The 26,162-nt window shown below is 45.7% G+C and overlaps 1 protein-coding gene across 1 annotated transcript in view; it reads right to left on the bottom strand.

Moving 5' to 3' along the window:
- The window catches only part of LOC144489051 (uncharacterized), a gene marked incomplete at its 3' end in the record, with an annotated part of 60,895 nt that overhangs the window by 15,930 nt on the left and 18,803 nt on the right, over window positions 1-26,162 (bottom strand). Inside the window, exons 7-13 of the mRNA XM_078207001.1 lie at window positions 21,611-21,862; window positions 20,885-21,010; window positions 16,945-16,993; window positions 11,872-11,962; window positions 8,855-8,996; window positions 7,449-7,553; window positions 521-599 (exon numbers count right to left, since the gene is read on the bottom strand). Of these exons, the coding sequence (XP_078063127.1) occupies window positions 521-599; window positions 7,449-7,553; window positions 8,855-8,996; window positions 11,872-11,962; window positions 16,945-16,993; window positions 20,885-21,010; window positions 21,611-21,862 (844 nt within the window). The remainder of the gene's footprint in view (window positions 1-520; window positions 600-7,448; window positions 7,554-8,854; window positions 8,997-11,871; window positions 11,963-16,944; window positions 16,994-20,884; window positions 21,011-21,610; window positions 21,863-26,162) is intronic.

Raw genomic sequence — 26,162 nt, forward strand, 5'->3', positions numbered from 1 at the left:
ATGGGGAGAATGTGGAACTCGCTACCACTGGGAGTGATCGAGGGGAATAGTGCTTAATAGGAAGCTAGATAAACATAATCTAACTCACCAAACTCCGCCTCAGCTCATCTCCTATCAGAACCTTCATCCACCCTCTAGACTTCAACAATCCAACTCACTCCCATACCCTAACTCACACCGTGCAGCACTCACCCATCACCTCCTAGTGCTCAGTGTCCGACGCTGGCACCTGGTATAGCCTCGATTTTAAAATTCTCGTCTGTGTTTCTAAATCTCTTCCTGGCCTCACTTTTCCAACTCGGAACTCAAGTAAGACTCAAAGCTCTGCGATTCCCTCCCATTCTTTACCTCATTCACCACCTTTAGGGCACTGCTCAAGATCTACCTTATTTGAAAGCATTCCTGTTAAGTGTCTGGGCACATTTTATGATCAAGCTGCCACACCAGCACGAACTGTTGCTGATGACAGACAGAGGGGGTCAGACAGATAGACAGGTAATACAACAAGCAAGGCTCTCACCTGAAGACAATAGTGCTTGTTCTAAGCTCCCATATTTATTTAGTGTCTCTTCACATTGTTGTTGAGTAAAACCTCGCTCCTGCAAATGCAAAACACAGAGTTTTCAACATTAAATGGGAATGGGAGAGGAGTTGCAGCTTAACAGCCCCACTCAGTTAGCTCAGGGATAATGAGTGAATACAGTGTACCTGCAAACAGCCAGTCTACATAACATCCTACTTCAATTCCTCATGAGTGAAGTGCTCCAGGTGCTTTATCAATACAGGTTAGACTTGTGCTTGAACTTGGCTGGCTCATTTGGTTGGACTTTCATTCTCAAAGAGGAAACATGGCTTCGAATCCCACTCCAGAGACTCGAGCAAAGAAAATCCAGGCTGACACTGCAGTGCAGCAAGTGCTGCATTGTCAGAGGGGCTGTCTCTCAAACGAGTGGTGGGATTGGATAGGCTGATTGTATTTAAAATTGATAAATTACCAGGATGGGATGAGATGTATCCAAGGGTGGAAGTTGCAGAGACACTGGCCATGATTTTACAACCCTCCTTAGACACAGGAATGGTGTCAGAGGAATTGAAAACTTTCATATCCTTGTTCAAAAAAAAAAGGTACAAGAGTATACCCAGCAACTGCAGTTTAATCTCCGTATAGGGGAAGCTTTTAGAAACTATAATCCAGAACAATATTAATAGGACACTTGAGAAAAATTGCAAGGGAAGAGACCAGCATCTGCAGCTAACTGAAAAGTTAAAGATAGTACTAATATTAAAGAAACAGTATATATTTGTGCAAAGATGAATGGCAGGCCAGAAGATTGAAAAAAAAAACATAAAGGACATCAAAGAATGATAAAAAGATTGATCAGGAGGGACAAAACTGGAATACAAGGCAGTAAAATAAAATAGGACAGTAAGAATTCTTATTGAGCGTTAAAGAAAAGAATTAATTGAGCATTGGTCCAATAGGAAGTTTGCCTGGGGAATCGGTAATGGAGAGTCGGGCTTTGGGGGATGAATTAAACAGGTATTTTGCAGCTGTTTTCACTATAGAAGACACCAGTAACGTCCCAGAAATAACAATAAAACAAGAAATGGGAGGGAGGAACTCAGGAAAATGACAGTCTCCAGGAAATGGTGCTGAGCAAAATCCCCTGGTCCAGATGGACTTCACAATAAGGTATTGAAAGGAGTTGTTACTGAGATAGTTGATGCATTGGTTTTAATAACCCAAAATCCTTTTGATTCAGGGAAGGTTCCATAGCATCCACAGAATCCCTATAGTGCAGGAGGCCACCATTTGACCCATCGAGTCTGTACCAGCTCTTTAAAAGAGCATTTTATCCAGGCCCACCCTTTCCCTGTGCCCCATGTATCTACCATGGCACCAAACTTACACAGATCTTTGGACACCAAGAGGCAGTTTAGCATGGCTGATCCACCTAATCTGCACATTTTTGACCTGTGGGAGGAAACTGGAGCACCCGGAGGAAACCCATGCAGACATGGGGAGAACATGCAAACTCCAAGCATAGAGTCACCCGCGGCCGGAACCGAACCCGAACCCAGGTCCCTGGCACTGTGAGGCAGCAGTGCTAACCACTGTGGCACCATTAGATTGGCAGATGGCAAAAGTTAGTTGTACATCTGTCATAGGGAAACGTTCAAAGTCATTATTAAAGACCTTTTTCCCAGGGCTGAAATGGTTGCTACGAGAGGACACAGGTTTACGGTGCTGGGGAGTAGGTACAGAGGAGATGTCAGGGGTAAGTTTTTCACTCAGAGGGTGGTGGGTGAGTGGAATCGGCTGCCGTCAGTGGTGATGGAGGCAAACTCGATAGGGTCTTTTAAGAGACTTCTGGATGAGTACATGGGACTTAATAGGATTGAGGGTTATAGGTAAGTCTATTTATAAGCCTAGGTAGGTAGGGACACGACCGGCACAACTTGTGGGCCGAAGGGCCTGTTTGTGCTATTATAGCAAGCAACTTCTAAAATTCTCAGGCAGAGTCAACATGGTTTTGTGAAAGGGAAATCATATTCAATCAAATTTATTGGAGTTCTTTGAAGGAGTCACGTGCTGAGGCTAAAGGGAACTGGTGGGTGTACTGTACTTAGATTTCTAGAAGGCATTTGATAAGGCACCAAATCAATGGTTATTGTGCAGAATAAAGGCTCACAGTGTAGGGAGTAACATATAGGCATGGATTGAAGATTGGTTGGCTAACAGGAAACAGCTTTTTCAGGTTGGCAGGATATGGCGAGTGGTGTGCCACAGGGATCAGTGCTGGGACCTCAACTCTTGACAATTTATATAAATTACTAAGATGAAGGAACTGAAGGCATGATTGCTAAATTTGCTGATGACACAAAGATAGGTAGGAAAGTAAATTGTGGAGACGACTCAAGGACTCTATAAAAGGAATCGATGGATTAAGTGAGTGGACAAATGGAGTGTAATGTGAGCAAATGTGAATTGTCCATTTTGGCAGGAAGAATAAAAAAGATCTAAATGGTGAGAGATTGCACAGCAGAGGGATCTGGGTGTCCTAGTGCATAAATCAAACGGCTGGTATGCAGGTACAGCCAATAGGATGTTATCATTTACTGTGTGGGGAATTGATCACAAAAGTAGGCTTTGCTTCAGCTATACAGGGAATTGGTGAGACCACATCTGGAGTATTGTGTACAGTTCTGGTCTCCGTATTTGAGGAAATTTGTAAATGCATTAGCAGTTCAGAGAAGATTTACTAGACTAATTCCAGAAATGGGTGGGTTGTCTTACGAGGAAAGGTTGGAGAGATTAGGTTTGTATCCACTAGAGTTTAGAAGATTAAGAGATGATTTGATCAAAACCTTTAAGATTCTGAAGGGTATTGACAAGGTGGATGTGGAGAGGATGTTTCCTCTTGTTGGAGAACCTAGAGCTAGGAGTCACTGTTTAAAAATAAGGGAAGTCGCTCATTTAAGACAGAGATGAGTCATGAGTCTCTGGAACGCTCTTCCTCAAAAGGCAATGGAAGCAGAGCCTTTGAATATTTAAGGTACAGCGAGATAGATACTCGACTGATAATGGGGTGAAAGGTTATCTGGGATAGGCAAGAACATGTGGTTGATGTTACAATCAGATCAGCCATGATCCGAATGGCAGAACAGGCTCAAGGGGCTGAATGGCCTACTCCTGCTCCTAATTCATATGTTTATATAGATTAAGAAAGGAAAGCTACCACAAAACTGTTACAGAAAAATCAAGCTCAACTAACTTGTTAGCTCATCAAACTCAATGAACAAGAGGTTGATGTGGGTAATGTGGTTGACGTAGTGTACATGGGCTTCGAAAAGGCACCTGATGACGTGCCAAATTAAAAGCTTCTCAGTACAGGTAGGGTATATGGGACAAAAGCGACTGTTGCAATAGGGATAGAAAATTGACTGAGTGACAGGAAACAAGTGAGTAGCGCTGAACGACTGTTCTTCAGACTAGGAGGTGGTTCGTAGTGTGGCATTATCGAGGGGTCCGTGTTGGGACAAATGCTTTTTTTAACATTTAGAATTCAACCTTAGTGCACAGGGCGCAAACTCCAAAAGTTATAGATAATATAAAGCTTGCAAACTGTGAGGACCACAGTGATAGACTTTGAGGGGACACGGATGGGTTGGTGGAATGGGCAGACATGTGGCAATGAAATGTCATGCAGCAAGGTGTGAAGTGGTACATTTTGGGAGGAAGAACCAGAAGCAATCTAAAACAAAGGGTACAATTATCAAGGGGTGCAGGGGTAGAGGGACCTGGGTGTATATGTGCACAAATCATTGAAGATGGCAGGACAGGTTGAGAATACGGTTAATAAAGCATACAGTATCCCAGGCTTTATTAACAAGGGCAGAGAGTATAAAAGGAAGGATGTTAAAACTCGTATAGAACACTAGTTTGGCCTCAAATGGAGTATTTGACCCAATTCTGAGCACCGCACTTTAGGAAGGACGTGAAGGCAGTAGAGAGAGAGCAGAAAAGATTCACGAGAATGGTGCCAGGGAACTCCATTAACGTAGATTGATTGGAGAAGCTGGGGCTGTTCTCCTTGGAGAAGAGTAAGAAGATATTTGATAGAGGTGTTCAAAATCACGGCGGGTCTGTACAGAGTAGATATGATGAACTGTTCCCTTTGTCGAATAGATCTAGAACCAGAGGACAACGATTTGTGAAAGGCAAAAGCAGCAATGGTGACCTGAGGAATAAAAATTTCACGCAGCAAGCGGTTAGCATGTGAAATGTACTTCCTGAGAGTGTGACTGAGGCAGATTCAGCCTTTCAAAAGGGAATTGGATCATTACCTTAATCAATGATGCTTGCAGGGGTATGAGGAAAAGGCAGGGTAGTGAAACAGCATTGATGCGATGGATGGAATGGTCTCCTTCTGTGCTGTAACCATCCATGATTTAGATGGATGAGAAACACCATTTTGTTTGGAAGGATATCACGGAGTTAAAGCCACGGTGTCATTTACGGTACAGGAGGCCATGTGGCCCATCGAGACCGTGTTGAGGTTCACCCAATACGCTGGTAAACATTTATCCTCAAAACCAGAATTCATCAGATTCATTCACATACAAAAAGCAAAACACTGTAGATGCTGGAAATCTGAAAAGACAACAGAAAATGCTGGAAGTATTCAGGTTCGGCAGCGTATGCGGAGAGAGAAAGACAGACTTAACATTTTACATCACTGACCCCTTCATCAGAGGATGAACTGGAGTTCTGGTTTATCTGATGAAAGTTCACTGACCCAAAATGTGAAGTGCTTCTCCCCAAACAGACATACAGACCTACTGAGTGTTTCCAGAACTTTCCGTTATCATCGATTGCATTGCTATTTAGAGTACCTCCCGGAATAAAACAAAGTCATTGCAACCACCTCCTTAACAAAATCAAATTAATTTATCTTTCTAACAGACTCAGAAAACACTGAAGGACAGTCTTCTGTCCTCTGAAATATCCTCCATTTATTAACCACCCCTGCCCCCCCCCTCCTCATCTCTCCCAAAGGGATTGCTAATTGCTGGTGTACACTTACATGGGATCAACTCCTCAACCTTTGTCCAGGAAGCAAATCTTCTTGAGAGAGTGGTCAGGTTCCAGCTCTCACACAGGGGTGAACGCATGACATTCCCAGCTTGGGTCACTGGACAGTCATCAGCAACAGTTACCCTGGACGTTTGAGGCCAGGGTCACCACATCGGACAAATTTAGCTCAAACAACAATGAGCACTCATCTCTCATGATCAACCTGCACTCATTGCCCCTCCTATTACACACAATGTATTCACAGTTCCTATACACTCAATCTCAGTGCCCCTCCCACCCTCTATCCCCATACAGTGCCCCTCCCATTATCTATCCCCACTCAGTGCCCCTCCCATTATCTATCCCCATACACAGTGAGTCCCATTATCTATCCCCATACACAGTGAGTCCCATTATCTATCCCCATACACAGTGAGTCCCATTATCTATCCCCATACACAGTGAGTCCCATTATCTATCCCCATACACAGTGCTTCCATTATCTATCCCCATACACAGTGAGTCCCATTATCTATCCCCATACACAGTGAGTCCCATTATCTATCCCCATACACAGTAAGTCCCATTATCTATCCCCATACACAGGGAGTTCCATTATCTATCCCCATACACAGGGAGTTCCATTATCTATCCCCATACACAGGGAGTTCCATTATCTATCCCCATACTCAGTGCCCCTCCCATTATCTATCCCCATACACAGTGCCCCTCCCATTATCTATCCCCATACACAGTGAGTTCCATTATCTATCCCCATACTCAGTGCCACTCCCATTATCTATCCCCATATTCCGTGCCCCTCCCATCCTCTATCCCCATACTCAATGCCCCTCCCATTATCTATCCCCATACACAGTGCCACTCCCATTATCTATCCCCATACTCAGTGCCCCTCCCATCCTCTATCCCCATACACAGTGCCCCTCCCATTATCTATCCCCATACACAGTGCCACTCCCATTATCTATCCGCATATTCCGTGCCCCTCCCATCCTCTATCCCCATACACAGTGCCCATCCCATTATCTATCCCCATATTCTGTGCCACACCCATCTCACACACACTCCTTGCTTTGAGGTGGTGGTGGTGAGCTCCTTTCTTGAACCGCTGCAGTCCATGTGGTGTAGGTACACCCACAGTGCCATTAGGGAGTGAGTTCCAGGATTTTGACTCGTCAATAGTGAAGGAACGGCAATGTATTTCCAAGTCAGGATAGTGTGTGGCTCGGAGGGGAACCTCCTGGTGGGGATGTTCCCAGGTATCTGCTGCCCTTGTCCTTCCAGATGGCAGTGGTCATGGGTTTGGAGCTAGCTAAGGAGCTGTGGTGTATTCTTGCAGTGCATCTTTTAGATGGCGCATACAGCTGCCACTGTGTCCTCTATGCTGCTATTAATAAAGAGTTCCCAATTTTTCTTGTGCCATCTTTGTGAATGTGAATATTAACCTGAAGCCACCTCTTCTCATTTTTCCAAAAAACACACATCACTTCCCACTCTTCTACATTAAGTCTCACCCGACTTGTGTTTGCCCATTTCACCAGCCCATACCCTCCTGAGGTCTGTCACCATCATCCTCATTGTTCACCTGAACTCGGGTTTAGTGGCTGCAAGCTTTGACATGATGCCCCCTATACCCAGGTCATTAATCGATATCACAAAGAACAGTGGTCCCGATATCAAACTCTGGGGAACAGGATTTCTCTGCAGTCTGAAAAACAAACATTCACCACTGCTCTCTGCTTACTATCCCTTGGTCAATTTTATATCCATGCTGCCACTGCCCCATTTAATCCCAAACGGTTTAACTACTTAAATATACTACTTCATTGCCCCTCATTATATTACTCACCATCATTAGCTGGATCTGGACTTGAAGTAGTTCAAATTCAGCATCTTTACAGGAACTATCAATTCTCAGCACCTCCTGAAAAGCCTCTATGGCCTCTATATATCTCTGCAGGTGAAAGGAAAGAACTGTGGTTACAATGGCAGTGAGAACAAAGCATGATGCTCGCATCAGCTCAGGGAAGTTCCTGCTCATCAAGGTTGATGGATGAGATGAAGCCCGAGTACGAGAGTTCACTGGGATGAGAGTGTGTGGGGGATCCAGGGGCTGAAACAATTCAGAGGTCATCAGTTCAATTCCCACCACGGCAAGATGTGAACATCAATTCAACAAATCTGGTGGTTTGTGGACTGGCACCAGGAACAATGACCAAGAAGCTGTCAGATAGTCACAATCCCCAAATGCTTCACTGATGCCTTTCCAGGAAGGGAACTTGTCGTCCCTACCACTCCCTGTGCCTACAACCAGGGATTGGCAATAAATACTCATGGTCCCTCCCATTAATCACATGACTCTGTCCCTGTCAATCCATCTAATCTGCATACCTAGCCTAAATGCACAGGAGAACCAAAGTAAACAAAAGGTTCATTAACTCGAGAGGCTAACACATTTCTAGCTAAAATCAGTTATTATCCCGCATTCTTAGCATCTGCTGCATTTTTTCCCCAGACAAAGCGACTCTTGGAACAAAACAATGCTTCTTAAAGCAGCCCCATCTTAAACATAAAATATATCAAAATAGCACAGTACCATCACACCCTGGTGCATTCTTGTGGCAATGTCTCAATCAATCAGCACTCTTTTCTCAATTTTTGGGGTGGCACAGTGGTTAGCACTGCTGCCTCACAGCGCCATGGACCCGGGTTCGATTCCCGGCTTGGGTGACTGTGCGGAGTTTGCACATTCTCCTCGTGTCTGCGTGGGTTTCCTCCAGGTGCTCCGGTTTCCTCCCACAGTCCAAAGATGTGCGGGTTAGGTGGATTGATCATGCTAAATTGTCCCCTAGTGTCAGGGCAACTAGCTGGGGTAAGTACAGACTCGATGGGCTGAATGGCCTCGTTCTGCGCTTTAGGGATTCTATGAAATCACTGCAGACATTTCAGGGGAGTAGAAGGGAACATGATTTGGCACAGCGCAAAGGCCATGAACATCTGGAGATAGTCGGAGATTCAGTTTTTCATAGAAAGTGAGGAATGGCAATTAATGAGTCACAGCAGTAGAGTACGGGTTCACAACGAAAATCACACAAGAGATGGGACATATATAGAGGTGGGAGGAGGCAACTGACCTCAATACCAGAATACAAAGCCTCAAAGAGTAATGAAGCAGTATTCATTACAACCATAGCAAACAGAACTAGCCCCAAAAATTCCGTTATAAAGACAAAAAGTTCAGATGAAAACCGATACCTTAACTCCAGCTAATGCTCTAGCTTTCCTGAAATATCCTTTTGGCCAGGATGGATTCAGGTTCACTGCTATCTGAGCATCACTCAGTGCTCGACTGTACTGCTTCAGTCGCTCGTAGCAGTAGGAACGGTTTCCAAACAGCCTGTGGAAGAGTCAAAGTCAATCCAAACATTATACAGGGATTTGTCAAACACTCCCAGGACACGTACAGCATGGGGTCAGAGTAAAGCTCCCTCTACACTGTCCCCCATCAAACACTCCCAGGACAGGTACAGCACGGGGTTAGATACAGAGTAAAGCTCCCTCTACACTGTCCCCATCAAACACTCCCAGGACAGGTACAGCACGGGGTTAGATACAGAGTAAAGCTCCCTCTACACTGTCCCCCATCAAACACTCCCAGGACAGGTACAGCACGGGGTTAGATACAGAGTAAAGCTCCCTCTACACTGTCCCCCATCAAACACTCCCAGGACTGGTGCAGCACGGGGTTAGATACAGAGTAAAGCTCCCTCTACACTGTCCCCCATCAAACACTCCCAGGACAGGTACAGCACGGGGTTAGATACAGAGTAAAGCTCCCTCTACACTGTCCCCCATCAAACACTCCCAGGACTGGTGCAGCATGGGGTTAGGTATTTCCCTCTCAGTTCCACTCTCATGACTCTCCGCATTTACACTGACATTTGGAAGAGACCGATTCACTCTGTGCCTCGGCAAAGCAGCCAGCTTAATTAAGGACCACACACCCCGGACATTCTCTCTTCCACCTTCTTCCATTGGGAAAAAGATATAAAAGTCTGAGGTCACGTACCAACCGACTCAAGAACAGCTTCTTCCCTGCTGCCATCAGACTTTTGAATGGACCTACCTCGCATTAAGTTGATCTTTCTCTACACCCTCGCTATGACTGTAACACTACATTCTGCACTCTCTCCTTTCCTTCTCTATGAACGGTATGCTTTGTCTGTATAGCACGCAAGAAACAATACTTTTCACTGTATACTAATACATGTGACAATAATAAATCAAAATAGATGATGGAAAGAAAATATGAAAAAGCACCACAACGAAATAAAATATAACTTTCTTAAACTTCAAAACAATACTGATTTCAGCATCAAGGTTCATAGAAACTAGAAGCAGGAGGAGGCCATTCATAGAAATCATAGAAACCCTACAGTACAGAAAGAGGCCATTCGGCCCATCAAGTCTGCACGGACCACAATCCCACCCAGGCCCTACCCCCATACCCCTACATATTTTACCTGCTAATCCCTCTAATCTACGCATCTCAGGACACTAAGGGGCAATTTTACCATGGCCAATCAACCTAACCCGCACATCTTTGGACTGTGGGAGGAAACCGGAGCACCCGGAGGAAACCCACGCAGACACGAGGAGAATGTGCAAACTCCACACAGACAGTGACCCAAGCCGGGAATCGAACCCAGGTCCCTGGAGCTGTGAAGCAGCAGTGCTAACCACTGTGCTACCGTGCCGCCCTCTTCGGCCCTTTAAGCTTGCTTCGCCATTCATTTTGATATCCCCTGATCCCTTTAGCCCCAAGAGCTATATCTAATTTCTTCTTGAAATCACACAACGTTTTGGCCTCAACTACTTTCTATGGGAGTGAATTCCACACATTCACCACCCTCTGGGTGAAGAAATTTACCTTGTAAAGGCCCCTTGTTCTGGACTCCCCCACCATTGGGAACATTCTTTCTGAATCTACCCGTTCTAAACCTGTTGGAATTTTATAAGTTCCTATGAGATACCCTCACTCTTCTAAACTCCAGTGAATATAATCCTAACCTACTTAGTCTCTCCTCATATGACAGACCTGCCATCCCAGGAATCAGTCTGGTAATTCAGTGGGCGGCATGGTAGCACAGTGGTTAGCACTGCCGCTTCACAGCTCCAGGGACCTGGGTTCGATTCCCAGCTTGGGTCACTGTCTGTGTGGAGTTTGCACATTCTCCTCGTGTCTGTGTGGGTTTCCTCTGGGTGCTCCAGTTTCCTCCCACAGTCCAAAGGTGTGCGGGTTAGGTTGATTGGCCATGCTAAAAATTGTCCTTAGTGTCCTGAGATGCGTAGGTTAAAGGGATTAGTGGGTAAATATGTAGGATTATGAGGGTAGGGCCTGGGTGGGATTGTGGTCGGTGCAAACTTGATGGGCCGAATGGCCTCTTTCTGTAATGTAGGGTTTCTATGATTTCTTTCTTTCTAAACCTTCGCTGTACTCCCTCTATAGCAAGGACATCCTTCCTTAGATAAGGACACCAAAACTGCACACAATACATCCACAAAACATCCTTGGTTCAGTGGTACCATTCTCATCCAAGTCCACCTGAACTTATAATTCTTCCATTATCCCAGCCAATATTCACCTCCTAAGACAAAAGATTATCTGGCCATTAACACAGTGCTGTTCATGGGAGCTAGCTGTGTGTCAACTGGCTGCCACATTCCTGCGTTGCAACAGTAGTTGTCTTAAAAGTACATCATTGGCTGTAAAGTATTCTGAATGGCCTGCATTTGTGAAAGTCACTTTATAGAATCATAGAACCACTGCAGTGTGGAAGGAGGCCATTTGGCCCATCGAGCTTGCACCGACCGCAATCCCACCCAGGTTCTATCCCCATAACCCCACATATTTACCCTGCTAATCCCCCTGACACTAAGGGACAATTTAGCACAGCCAGTTCACCAAACCCACACATCTTTGGACTGTGGGAGGAAACCGGAGCGCCCGGAGGAAATCCACACAGACACAGGGAGAATTTGCAAACTCCACACAGTCACCCATGGTCAGAATTGAACCCGGGTCCCTGCGCCGTGAGGCAGCTGTGCTAACCGCTGTGTCGCCCAGTAAATTCAACTGCTTTCCTCCTTCTTACTAAGTTCTGTAGTGACTGATAATAACATGTGGCACAAGTACCTACATCACTCCATGCCCACCCTCTCTCTCAGACAGACAATGCTGGCAATGTTAAGGATTGAATCCAGACTCTTACCTATATTCCTTTGGATCGTATTTAATTGCTTCTGTAAAATATTCCACTGCGTCTCCATAGCGTCCCTCATTAGCCATACTATTACCCTGCACTGAGGAGGGAAACAAATTCTGTCAGTCAGCAGCTCCACTTTAATAAGAAGACAGCACATCCAGAGTAACAAACAGTCCATTAGATCCACTTGAACCCGAGCTCATGCCTGGCAATTCAAACATGGACTCTTCTCCCACATACTGGATCCAAAATTGGCTGAGGGCAGAGAAGGGCAAGTGGACGCAACTCATTGCCTGAATATTCCTGACAATCAGCGCCCTCTTCTCATACAATATAGAGTTGTTGTTTCCCCTGACATTGGTATTCTTTAGATTGTCCTGATGAGTGCAAGGCCAAAGCTTCGGCAAAATATCCGTTTTTCAGCAATACACAAGTAGCAAGGTCATTAACAGAAAAATGGCAGGGTGGCCCCAACCTACAGAATTCACATCCTGTACTATTTGGGAACTCCAGGACCCTTCCCATACCCTGGACAACCATTTGCGCAGGAAATAGCGTCAGTTGCAGAAGTGAGAGCTCTGGGGAACTTGAGTGAGACTGAGGTGCATCCGTGAGGTTGAGTTTTGTGGGTAGCGTACCTACAGATGTGGTCACCTCACAGTTTGAGTATGCAGGGAGACGGGGAATGGGAGATCACCTGATAGAGCATTCCACTCTCCAACAAGTATTCCAATCTGAATAGTGATGAGAGTGATGGGTTTATCTGACAAGTGTTGCCAGAGCCAACTCAGCTCTACAAGGCGGTACAAAGACTGGAAAAGCATTAGTGTAGATAATTCGAAAGTTAGGGAAACAGATAGGTGTTTCTGCAGTCACGATGTGAACCCAGGGTGGTGTGCTGCCTTGCTAGCGCTAGGGTCAAAGATAGAAATCAGAGGATAAAGCAGGTGAATGTGTGGCTGGAAAGATGGTGCAGGAGGGAGGGTTTTGGGACCAGCACTGGGTGAGATGACGCCTGTACAGGTTAGATGGATTGCACATAAATAGTGCTGGGACTGAGTTCCTCACGGGGTGTTTTACTGGTGCTGTTGGGAAGTGTGTAAACTAACTTGGAAAAAGGGAGTGGGAAGCTACAGATAATATCGGAGGAAGACTAAAATACACAATACTGTTTACTTCATTTATTATTAGTGTCACAAGTAAGCTTACATTAACACTGCAATGAAGTTACTGTAAAAATCCCCTAGTCGCCACACTCCGGCGCCTGTTCGGGTACACTGAGGGAGAATTTAGCACGGTCAATGCACCCTAACCAGCACGTCTTTCAGACTGTGGGAGGAAACCGGAGCACCCGGAGGAAACCTACTGGGAGAGATAGATGGCATTAGAATAAGGAATAGTAGGTTAATAGGTGGGATCAAGGTTAGGGGACAGAGACCTGGCTCAAAGGAGGGCAGGACTGGGTGTTAACCATTCCTGGTTACAAGGTGTTCAGTAAAAATAGGAAACAAATAAAAGGGGGAGCCATATTGTAGTAATGCTGGAGAGAAAGGATGGACCCAGAGGGGCCAAGGACAGAATCAATTTGACTAGGGCTAAGGAACTAAAAAGGGGCAATTAGATTGCTTGGTTTCGTCTATAAACGACCAACGAGTGGGGAAGGATGAAGAGGGACAAATTTCCAAGAAAATTCTTGAGGTGCAACAATTATAGAATACTTTTAATGGGGAACTTTAATTACGCATATATATATATATCATATATATATATTATATACATATATACACACACACATATATATGGACTGGGATAATAGTGTAAAGGGCAGAGGGGGAACAAGAGGAGGCAATTCATGCCTGAATAAACCTTTTCACATCAATAGTTCCAGTTTGGAATACATTGGAGGTGTATTAATGTGCAGGGGTATGGAGAAAAGGCAGGGGAATGGCACTAATGCTTGCTTGGAGAGCCAATGCAGACACGATGGGCCAAATGGCCATCTTCCGCACCATAACAATTCGGTGATTCAGTCTCAGTGAATCTTCACATCCCATTCTACTCTGTGACTCTCCCCAAAGTCTGTGAATCTTCACACCCGCTTCTCCTCACTGAGACTCTCCCCCGTCTCGGTGAATCTTCACACCCGCTTCTCCTCACTGAGACTCTCCCCCGTCTCGGTGAATCTTCACACCCGCTTCTCCTCACTGAGACTCTCCCCCGTCTCAGTGAATCTTCACACTCGCTTCTCCTCACTGTGAGACTCTCCCCAGTCTCAGTGAATCTTCACACCCGCTTCTCCTCACTGAGACTCTCCCCCGTCTCAGTGAATCTTCACACTCGCTTCTCCTCACTGTGAGACTCTCCCCAGTCTCAGTGAATCTTCACACTCGCTTCTCCTCACTGAGAGACTCTCCCCGGTCTCGGTGAATCTTCACACCCGCTTCTCCTCACTGTGAGACTCTCCCCAGTCTCGGTGAATCTTCACACCCGCTTCTCCTCACTGAGAGACTCTCCCCAGTCTCAGTGAATCTTCACACTCGCTCCTCCTCACTGTGAGACTTTCTCCAGTCTCGGTGAATCTTCACACTCGCTTCTCCTCACTGTGAGACTCTCCCCAGTCTCAGTGAATCTTCACACTCGCTTCTCCTCACTGAGAGACTCTCCCCAGTCTCAGTGAATCTTCACACTCACTCCTCCTCACTGTGAGACTTTCTCCAGTCTCGGTGAATCTTCACACTCGCTTCTCTTCACTGTGAGACTCTCTCCAGTCTCGGTGAATCTTCACACTCGCTTCTCCTCACTGTGAGACTTTCTCCAGTCTCGGTGAATCTTCACACTCGCTCCTCCTCACTGTGAGACTTTCTCCAGTCTCGGTGAATCTTCAAACTCGCTTCTCTTCACTGTGAGACTTTCTCCAGTCTCGGTGAATCTTCACACTCACTCCTCCTCACTGTGAGACTCTCCCCAGTCTCAGTGAATCTTCACACCCGCTTCTCCTCACTGTGAGACTTTCTCCAGTCTCGGTGAATCTTCACACTCACTCCTCCTCACTGTGAGACTTTCTCCAGTCTCGGTGAATCTTCACACTCGCTTCTCTTCACTGTGAGACTTTCTCCAGTCTCGGTGAATCTTCACACTCACTCCTCCTCACTGTGAGACTCTCCCCCGTCTCAGTGAATCTTCACACTCGCTTCTCTTCACTGTGAGACTCTCTCCAGTCTCGGTGAATCTTCACACTCGCTTCTCCTCACTGAGACTTTCCCCAGTCTCGGTGAATCTTCACACCCGCTTCTCCTCACTGAGAGACTCTCTCCCAGTCTCAGTGAATCTTCACACTCGCTTCTCCTCACTGAGAGACTCTCCCCAGTCTCAGTGAATCTTCACATCCGCTTCTCCTCACTGTGAGACTCTCCCCAGTCTCAGTGAATCTTCACACTCGCTTCTCCTCACTGAGACTCTCCCCAGTCTCGGTGAATCTTCACACCCGCTTCTCCTCACTGTGAGACTTTCTCCAGTCTCAGTGGATCTTCACACCCGCTTCTCCTCACTGTGAGACTTTCTCCAGTCTCAGTGAATCTTCACACCCGCTTCTCCTCACTGTGAGACTCTCCCCAGTCTCAGTGAATCTTCACATCCACTTCTCCTCACTGTGAGACTCTCCCCAGTCTCAGTGAATCTTCACACTCGCTTCTCCTCACTGTGAGACTCTCCCCAGTCTCGGTGAATCTTCACATCCGCTTCTCCTCACTGAGAGACTCTCCCCAGTCTCAGTCAATCTTCACACTCGCTTCTCCTCACTGTGAGACTCTCCCCAGTGTCTGTGAATCTTCACATCCGCTTCTCCTCACTGAGAGACTCTCCCCAGTCTCAGTCAATCTTCACACTCGCTTCTCCTCACTGTGAGACTCTCCCCAGTGTCAGTGAATCTTCACACCCGCTTCTCCTCACTGTGAAACTCTCCCCAGTCTCGGTGAATCTTCACATCCGCTTCTCCTCACTGAGAGACTCTCCCCAGTCTCGGTGAATCTTCACACCCGCTTCTCCTCACTGTGAGACTCTCCCCAGTGTCTGTGAATCTTCACACCCGCTTCTCCTCACTGTGAGACTCTCCCCAGTCTGTGAATCTTCACACCCGCTTCTCCTCACTGTGAGACTCTCCCCAGTCTCAGTGAATCTTCACACTCGCTTCTCCTCACTGAGAGACTCTCCCCAGTCTCAGTGAATCTTCACATCCACTTCTCCTCACTGTGAGACTCTCCCCAGTCTCGGTGAATCTTCACACCCGCTTCTCCTCACTGTGAGACTCTCCCCAGTCTGTGAATCTTCACACCCGCTTCTCCTCACTGTGAGACTCTCCCCAGTCTCAGTGAATCTTCACATCCACTTCTCCTCACTGTGACACTCTCCCCAGTCTCAGTGAATCTTCACACCCGCTTCTCCTCACTGTGAGACTCTCCCCAGTCTCAGTGAATCTTCACACCCACTTCTCCTCACTGTGAGACTCTCCCCAGTTTCAGTGAATCTTCACATCCACTTCTCCTCACTGTGAGACTCTCCCCAGTCTCAGTGAATCTTCACACCCGCTTCTCCTCACTGTGAGACTCTCCCCAGTCTCAGTGAATCTTCACATCCACTTCTCCTCACTGAGAGACTCTCCCCAGTCTCAGTGAATCTTCACACCCACTTCTCCTCACTGTGAGACTCTCCCCAGTTTCAGTGAATCTTCACATCCACTTCTCCTCACTGTGAGACTCTCCCCAGTCTCAGTGAATCTTCACACCCGCTTCTCCTCACTGTGAGACTCTCTCCCAGTCTCGGTGAATCTTCACATCCACTTCTCCTCACTGTGAGACTCTCCCCAGTCTCAGTGAATCTTCACATCCACTTCTCCTCACTGTGAGACTCTCCCCAGTCTCGGTGAATCTCCACACCCTCTTTTCGTGTCCATGAACCTTCCCATCGTCCTTCTTCTTCCTTCGGCTCTCAATGCCCTTCCCCCCACAAGTATACAAAGCATCCTCTCCATTACACTGATCAAAACTTGAGACCACATGATCCCCAACAATGGCTTTCACTTACCTGCTAATTCTAAAATTTTGTCATTCAAAGTGTTCGAATCCACAGGTTGCTGACAAAGAGAGAAAGAAGTCATTAAAACACAATCACACAACTTGCATTAACACAGCACTTTATCATCGTGAAAGATGTAAAGAAAATTGTACAATGAACATGAAGCGACTCTGGACCCTCAAACAGTAAAGAGTGCTCGAGAGGGGGGTCGAAACAGAACATGGAAAGACACAACAGGTCAGGGACAGAGAGAGAGGGTTAACATCTTAAGCTCAATGACCCTTCATCAGAACTAGGAGAAGGGTGTTGAAGAATGGGAGAAGTCACCTTCTCTTGTACTACACCATGGGATCTTTTACCCCCGACTGAGTGTCAGTCAGTTTAAAGTTGAAAGAAGGCATCTCCAATAATGCAACACTCCTTCAGCAGTGCAGCTAGATTATGGAAAGTCCCTTAGGGGTTGAACCCATACGTTTTAAACCTGGAGGTAAATGTGCTCTCAACCAAACCATAAATAAAGGTTCTCCTGAAATGCTCCACCGATGTCTCTCAGGATTTTGACCGTCACTATCAATTCTCCCCTTGTCCTTATACCCACCCCAGCTTCTCTCATCCCCCCACATCACAAATTCCTGCATCACTCTCTCAGAAGAACATTAACTATTGTTTGTTCAATGTGCATTATGTAACGAGTCTGACCTCCAAACTGAGGTCCCGAATCTGAAACCAGGGTTCACAGTGCACGATAAAACTGCTAAAATAACCGTTCTCTCACCTCAGTCAACTTGCAACACAAGGCACCACTGATAGAAACAAAACAATAGCAGGAGTAGGCCACTCAGCCTGCTCTGCCATTCATTATGATCATGGCTGATCATCCAACTCAGTAATCTGTTCCTGCCTTCCCCACATATCCTTCAATCCCTTTCACCCCAAGAGCTATATCTAATTCCTTTTTGAAAACATTGTTTTGGTCTCAACTGCTTTCTGTGGGAGAGAATTCCACAGGCTCACCACTCTATGGGTGAAGAAATTTCTCCTTATAAGACCATAAGACATAGGAGCGGAAGTAAGGCCATTCGGCCCATCGAGTCCACTCCACCATTCAATCATGGTTGATTTCAACTCCATTTACCCGCTCTCTCCCCATAGCCCTTAATTCCTCGAGAAATCAAGAATTTATCAATTTCTGTCTTGAAGACGCTCAACGTCTCGGCCTCCACAGCCCTCTGTGGCAATGAATTCCACAGACCCACCACTCTCTGGCTGAAGAAATTTCTCCTCATCTCTGTTCTAAAGTGACTCCCTTTTATTCTAAGGCTGTGCCCCCGCGTCCTAGTCTCCCCTGTTAATGGAAACAACTTCCCTACGTCCATCCTATCTAAGCCGTTCATTATCTTGTAAGTTTCTATCAGATCTCCCCTCAACCTCCTAAACTCCAATGAATATAATCCCACGATCCTCAGACGTTCATCGTATGTCAGGCCTACCATTCCTGGGATCATCCGTGTGAATCTCCGCTGGACCCGCTCCAGTGCCAGTATGTCCTTCCTGAGGTGTGGGGCCCAAAATTGCTCACAGTACTCCAAATGGGGCCTAACCAGTGCTTTATAAAGCCTCAGAAGTACATCCCTGCTTTTGTATTCCAAGCCTCTTGAGATAAATGACAACATTACATTTGCTTTCCTAATTACGGACTCAACCTGCAAGTTTACCTTTAGAGAATCCTGGACTAGGACTCCCAAGTCCCTTTGCACTTTAGCATTATGAATTTTGTCACCGTTTAGAAAATAGTCCATGCCTCTATTCTTTTTTCCAAAGTGTACGACCTCGCACTTGCCCACGTTGAATTTCATCAGCCACTTCTTGGACCACTCTCCTAAACTGTCTAAATCTTTCTGCAGCCTCCCCACCTCCTCAATACTACCTGCCCCTCCACCTATCTTTGTATCATCGGCAAACTTGGCCAGAATGCTCCCAGTCCCGTCATCTAGATCGTTAATATATAAAGAGAACAGCTGTGGCCCCAACACTGAACCCTGCGGGACACCACTTGTCACCGGTTGCCATTCTGAGAAAGAACCTTTTATCCCAACTCTCTGCCTTCTGTCTGACAGCCAATCGTCAATCCATGTTAGTACCTTGCCTCGAATACCATGGGCCCTTATTTTACTCAGCAGTCTCCCGTGAGGCACCTTGTCAAAGGCCTTTTGGAAGTCAAGATAGATAACATCCATTGGCTCTCCTTGGTCTAACCTATTTGTTATCTCTTCAAAGAACTCTAACAGGTTTGTCAGGCACGACCTCCCCTTACTAAATCCATGCTGACTTGTCTTAATCCGACCCTGCACTTCCAAGAATTTAGAAATCTCATCCTTAACGATGGATTCTAGAATTTTGCCAACAACTGAGGTTAGGCTAATTGGCCTATAATTTTCCATCTTTTTTCTTGTTCCCTTCTTGAACAGTGGGGTTACAACAGCGATTTTCCAATCCTCTGGGACTTTCCCTGACTCCAGTGACTTTTGAAAGATCATAACTAACGCCTCCACTATTTCTTCAGCTATCTCCTTTAGAACTCTAGGATGTAGCCCATCTGGGCCCGGAGATTTATCAATTTTCAGACCTTTTAGTTTCTCTAGCACTTTCTCCTTTGTGATGGCAACCATATTCAACTCTGCCCCCTGACTTTCCTGAATTGTTGGGATATTACTCAGCCCTAAGTAGTTTATTCCGTATCCCCAGACTGTGACCCCTGAATCTGGACTCTCCTGCCATCGGGAACATCCTTCCTGCATCTACCCTGTCTGATCCTGTTAGAATTTTATAGGTTTCCGAGATCCCCCCCCCCCCCCCCATTCCAGCGAATATAATCCTAACCTACTCAATCTCTCACATCAGTCTTGCCATCCCAGGTATCAGCCTGGTAAATCTTCGCCCTCTAAAGCAAGAACATCCTTCCTCGGATAAGGAGACCAAAACCGCGCACAGTATTCCAAGTGTGGCCTTACCAAGGCTCTGTATAGTTGCAGCAAGAAATCCCTGCTCCTGTACTCGGATGTCAAGCATGGACAAAATCAAGGTTACGCCTTGTTCTGTTCAACCATGGTTGAGTAACATATTGCCATGGAGACACACACGCGCACACACCCGAGACTTGGATAAAATACTGCAAAGTTGCCATAAACTCCAGCTTATCAAAAACCTCACTGCCCATATCCTTCCTCACATGAAGGCCAGTTCACTCATCACTGCTCCCTGTCTGCTAGTGCCTCCATTTTGAAATCATTTCTGTCACCTTGTTCTCCCATTTATTCATTTGAAACCTCCACAAGCCCCAGGGTGTTCTGACAAAACCATGAGGTGGGATTCGCTGGTCTCGTCAGTGGCTGGACCCCTTTGTGAGCAAGATCAGAAAATTTGGCGTTCCAGCCAAAACTCCCTTCACTCTCAATAACACCACAAAATCCCAGCTGTGAGCACGAATGGAAGATTTCAACCACGGACTGCAGCAATTCAAGAAAGCAGCTCAGCGCCATCTTCTCAGGGGCAATTAGAGGCAATTAGCCAGCAGCACCCAAACCCCATGAAGGAATAAATTTTTTTAAAGCCTCATTTTGCTCCTCCAAATCTGGCCTCTTGAATCAGTGGCCGTGCCAGGCCCAAGCTCAGAAACGGCCCTCCCTGAACCTCTCTTCCCTTGTCTTCTCCCTTGTCCTAATCTCTCTCTCACTCAGTTTCGAATTTTACCTGATTATGCTCCCGAGATATGGAACTGGAGATGATGCTTTGGTTTATAAAGGTGCCGTATAAAAGCAAGTCAGGGCTTTGCCTGTCTCACACCAAGGGTCAGTGGCATCAGGAGAAGGGCAATAAGCAGCAGCTCTCCAGTGCTGAGTTATAGTTTACCAAGTCTAACCCGCGCAGCAGCGGTCAGAAGCTTCCTCACCTCTATCTTCTTTTCACCTTTCTTTTTCTCGTTCTCTTTCCTCTCAGCTTTAGGTTTTATATTCATTTTACGTTTCATCTGGTTGACAGCTTTTGAAACAAAAGAACTGTTCATATCCAACTCATCCTGCAAGAAGGGCAGACGGTGTCAACACAAACGTATCCCACAAACCCGCACTCCCACCAATTCCAACTTCAAACAAGACAAACAGAAGAGCTGGTTCCCTTTCCCATTGCAGTAAGTTAACAGGAGCAAGGGTGCTCGAAGCTGGGACAGAACTACCTCCGTTAAACCGCCAATAATCAGGACTAGGCCAACATGAAGGGGTGACAGAAGAAACCTTTATCCACTCAAAACGCAATCAAGTTTACCAGGAGGAGGACAAGGTAAGAGGAGATTAATTAGTTGTAGTTCTGGAGAGGAGGGTGGGGGAAGGAGGTGAGGGCGAGGGGGGGTGGCAGAAGAGGAAGTTTTGAACCGAGTGTGACCTCGGTGCAGTCAGCTTGACAGATCCAATTGGCCTTCCCTTGCTCCAAGCTTTTAGATGCACAGCAGGGATGTAAGAGAGGGGAGCACCAGGTCCTGAGAGGAGGTTGCATATTGTCCACCACCACGACCCGCACAGAAACAGGGGGGGGGAAATTTCAAATCCCCTTAGCCTTTCTCCATAAAGCCACCGCAGCTCACTCCCAATCAGCTGGAGTGCTGCAAAGCCCAGGTTCTTACCTCGGATTTATACATAGATTTATCGGCTGTGTTCTCATCCTCACCCACTCTATCCCTCTTGGCTTTACTGTCCTTAGCAGTCACTTTCACACCACTATCCTCATTCCTAATGTTAGCTTTGTCGGAGCTCTGCTTTTTGCACGCCGAAGCCCCTTTCTCGGGAGACAGATCAAGACCACGTTTAGTATTTCCACTCACTTCTTCGTCATCCTCCTCTCCATCGCTACAACTTTCTTTCTTTGATAAAACTTTCTGCAGGCAGAACAGATCCAACATTAGATAAAACGTTTCAGAATTGTTTGCTAAATTAGCGTAACCCATTCCCTAACACCACGCTGGACAAGCACTGACACCACATTGAAACACACTGACTGGGAGGCCACAGAAACTTGTCTAGGCACCAGCGGAACAGAATTGTTACAGTTCAGAAGGAGGCCACTTGGCCCACCCATGTCTGTACTGGCTCTCTAGATGTGCAATTAACCTAGTGCCAGTCTCCTGCCTTCTCCCTGTAACCCTGCGCATTCGTGTTAAATAATTGTCGAATTCTCTTTTGAATGCCTCGAATGAATCTGCCTCCACACATTCTCGAGCAGTGCATTCCAGGCCCTAACCCGCGCCATGGGAAAGTTTCTTCTCATATCGCTTTTGCTTCTCTAATTAATAATCTAAATCTGTGCCCTCTTGTTCTTGACCCTTTCACAAGTGGGAACAGTTTTGAGTCCAGACTCAAGATACCTCTATCACATCTCCTCTCAACCTGCTCATCTCCAAGGAAGACAGTCCTAACTTCTCCAATCTATCTTCATAACTGAAATTCCTCATCCGTGGAGAGATTCGTGTGAATCTTTTCTGCATGCTCTCCAATCCTTCACATTCTTCCACAGAGTGTGGTTGACGCAAACTCAGTGGTGTCTTTCAAAAAGAATTGGATGATTACACAAAATACATTTGTAGGGCTACAGGGAAAGGCAGAGGGTGGCATGAGGTGAACTGTGCCTGCAGAGGGTGGGCACAGACCCAATGGGCCGAACAGCCTCCTCCTGTGCTGTGATTATTCTGTGATTCTAAAAAGCAGTACAACATCTCAGCTGAAACCAAACTAGCGTCCTATAAAAGTTCCAACATAACCACCCTGCTCTCGTAATCTATGCCCCTTTCAACAAAGCCTAGGAGACTGTGCTTTATTAACCATTCTTTCAACCTATTTGGCCACCTTCAATGATTTATGCATATACACCAGGTTCCACTGCTCCGAGTTGTATCCTTTACTCTATAGTTTCTCCAGGTTCTTCCTATCAAAATGACTCATTCTACATTTCTCTGCATTAAACTTCAGCTGCCACTTGCCTACCCATCCTACCAACTTGTTTACGTCCTTTTGAAGTTCCACATTGTCCTCCTCACAGTTCGTAATATGTCCAACTTGTGCTATGCACACGAAGGGTCATTAACACATAATATATAAAGGCAAGGGTTCCAACACTGACCCCTAGGAAACTCCATTACAAACCTTCCTCCAGCCCAAACAACAACCATTGATCATTAGTCTGTTTCCCGTCATTCAGCCAATTTTGTATTCATGTTCTAATGCCCATTTTATTCTGTTAGCTGTAACTTTGCTGACAAGTCTGTATCAAATGCCTTTTGGAAGTCCACGTGCATGATGTCAACCGCATCACCCTCCTCAACCCTCTGTATCTCTTCAAAAAGACTCGAGTTAATTAATCACTACTTTCTGTTAAAATATTCATGCCGACTTTCCTTAATTAACGTGCATTTGTCCATGTGAATATTAACTTTGTCCTGAATTATTGTTTCCAGAGGTTTCTCCAGCACCGAAGTTAAACTGACTGGCCTGTCGCTGTTGGGTTTATCTTCACACTCTTTTTTGAACAAAGGTGCAACGTTTGCAGTTCTTAGTATTGCGAACGTTAGTATTAATTTGTGTTCCCTGCCTCTTTTGTAAACCCCCCTTTTAGCCCCTAATGGGCTTTACCCCTTGTTACACAACCATTCACTATTTACACACACATGGTAGACTTTGGGATACATTGTCTGCCATCTCTTTTCATAGTCCTTCTTTGTTTCTCGTATTTGCTTCTTCCCCTCTACTCTGAATCTTCTTAATTGCATTTTCAATGTGACATCTGTCAGAAGAATATTTCTTTCTTTATCTTAATTTCTACCTCTTTTCTCATTTAGCTTTATTTGTTCTCCATTTCGAGGGGCTATACCGCACCCGAACTACCTCTTCCTTGAAGGTAGTCCCATTGTTCAGCTGCCATTTTTCCTGCCAACCTTCGACTCCAATCTATTCGCTCCAGATCCCCATTGAAGTTAGCATCCCCCTGTTCCTCACCCTTTTCTGTAGTCAGCCTAAACCTCCTGATACAATGATCATTGTCCCAGGAATGTTCTCTCACTGACGTTTGATCCACTTGGTGCACCTCATTCCCAAGATCCAGGTCGAGCAGTTCCTCCTCTCTCCATTGGACTGGAAACAAACCACTGCAGAACATTTCCCTCAACACATTCCGGAAACTCTTGCCCTGCACACTTATTATCTGAATATAAAACTGAGGTGGTAAATTCCCCCCATAAGTACTCTATAACTCCTGAACCTCTCTCTCTAATTTCCTTGGAGATTTCCTTCCCACTAATTGTAGTCCATACACTACACCAAGCAATGCAATTCTTCCTTTTATGTTCCTTAGCTTGATTCAAATAGATTCTATCCTTGACCCCTCTGGGTCATCCTCTTTCTCCAGCACTGCAATGTTCTCCTAAACCATGACCACCACCCCTCTCCCTTTTTTTTCCTGAACACCTTGTATCCAGGAATGTTTAATACCCTGTTGATGTGGGGTGCTCCTAATAAGTTAACAAGATTTGTAAACATTAGACATTAAGGTGCTGACAGAACTACAAGCAAAGAGTTAAATGATTCTTAAAACAAGCGTATAAGCCAACAAGAGAATAGTTTACACACGTGAATGCAGTAAGAGATCTAATAAGTGATTATGAGGTTAAACACTATGCTAATATTTTGAATGTATTTTTAAGATGTATGGTTCATTTTAGCCAACAGCAGTTTGCTGCAAAGCATCATGGTAAAAAGGCATTCAGGGAGGTCATATTCCAAGTGAATACAAAGACCTTGAGGATATGCAAGCTTTATCAGTAAAGTTTCAGACAGAAAGAACACTTAATCATTTCATGAATAGTTTATTCATTGCCCAGACGAGATGGATACATGCCCAGACGTGGTGTCATGTATTGATCAAATTTGGCAGTGACCCTTAAGGAAACCCATGAGAACGTTCATTTGAACTTTAGGCTGGCGTCCAAGGTCTCCAGGCAACACGGGGAAGGGGATCACCCAAGTAAGGAGTTAGCTTCTGGATTCTACGGACCAATAAAATGCCATTACGCCCGATAGTAAGATGCAGTTGGCTAAGGTTTATGACAGGTATTATTGTTGATACATATATACTGAAGACGATTAATTTTAAGTTAATGTAAGGCAGGAATGATTGATAAGAAAACCTATCATTGATCTGTTCTGAATTGTAAACGTAGATCTACTTGGAGTGGTCTAGCTGCTCCACCTGAGAGCTGACTCTGGTCACCCTATTGTAGAAAGGATATTATTAAACTAGAAAGAGAGTACAGAAAAAATTTACTAGGATGCTACCAGGACTTGATGGTTTGAGTTATAGGGAGAGGCTGGATAGACTGGGACTTTTTTCTCTGGAGCATAGAAGGCTGAGGGGTGATCTTATAGAGGTCTATAAAATAATGAGGGGCACAGATCAGCGAGATAGTCAATATCTTTTCCCAAAGGTAGGGGAGTCTAAAACTAGAGGGCATCGGTTTAAGGTGAGAGGGGAGAGATACAAAAGGGTCCAGAGGGGCAATTATTTCACAGAGGGTGGTGAGTGTCTGGAACAAGCTGCCAGAGGCAGTAGTAGAGGCGGGTACAATTTTGTCTTTTAAAAAGCGTTTAGACAGTTACATGGGTACGATGGGTATAGAGGGATAGGGGCCAAATGCGGGCAATTGGGACTAACTTAGCGGTTTTTAAAAAAGGGCGGCATGGACAAGTTGGGCCGAAGGGCCTGTTTCCATGCTGTAAACCTCTATGATTCTATCCTCTGATGATCTCCTAGCAGCTGCTGGTTAAATAAAGTTAGCTCAGAAACACTGGCCTCATGAGTCTTGTATTGGCTGAGATTTTCTGACAGTACTGGTCACCTTGGGTACCCCACCAATACCTGTCCTTCTTTGAGCCAGACCTGTTACAACCACAACATTCCCGAATGATAATCTGCATCAGTAACTCACCAATCCTATCTACCAGGCTCCATGCATTCACGTACACGAACATTAACCCGGATTTCGACCTATTTTTACTTTCTCCTTTACTCTGAACCTATCTATTAATTTACTATTCCCTAAGGTGGTGCTGGCCATCTCTCCCAGTATTCTGCGCGCCTGGTAGTCTCTGGTTTAACCTCCTGGTTTCCACACACCTAGAATCATAGAAACC

This window comes from Mustelus asterias, unplaced genomic scaffold (assembly GCF_964213995.1).
Source record: "Mustelus asterias unplaced genomic scaffold, sMusAst1.hap1.1 HAP1_SCAFFOLD_1967, whole genome shotgun sequence".
NCBI classification, from domain to species: Eukaryota; Metazoa; Chordata; class Chondrichthyes; order Carcharhiniformes; family Triakidae; genus Mustelus; species Mustelus asterias.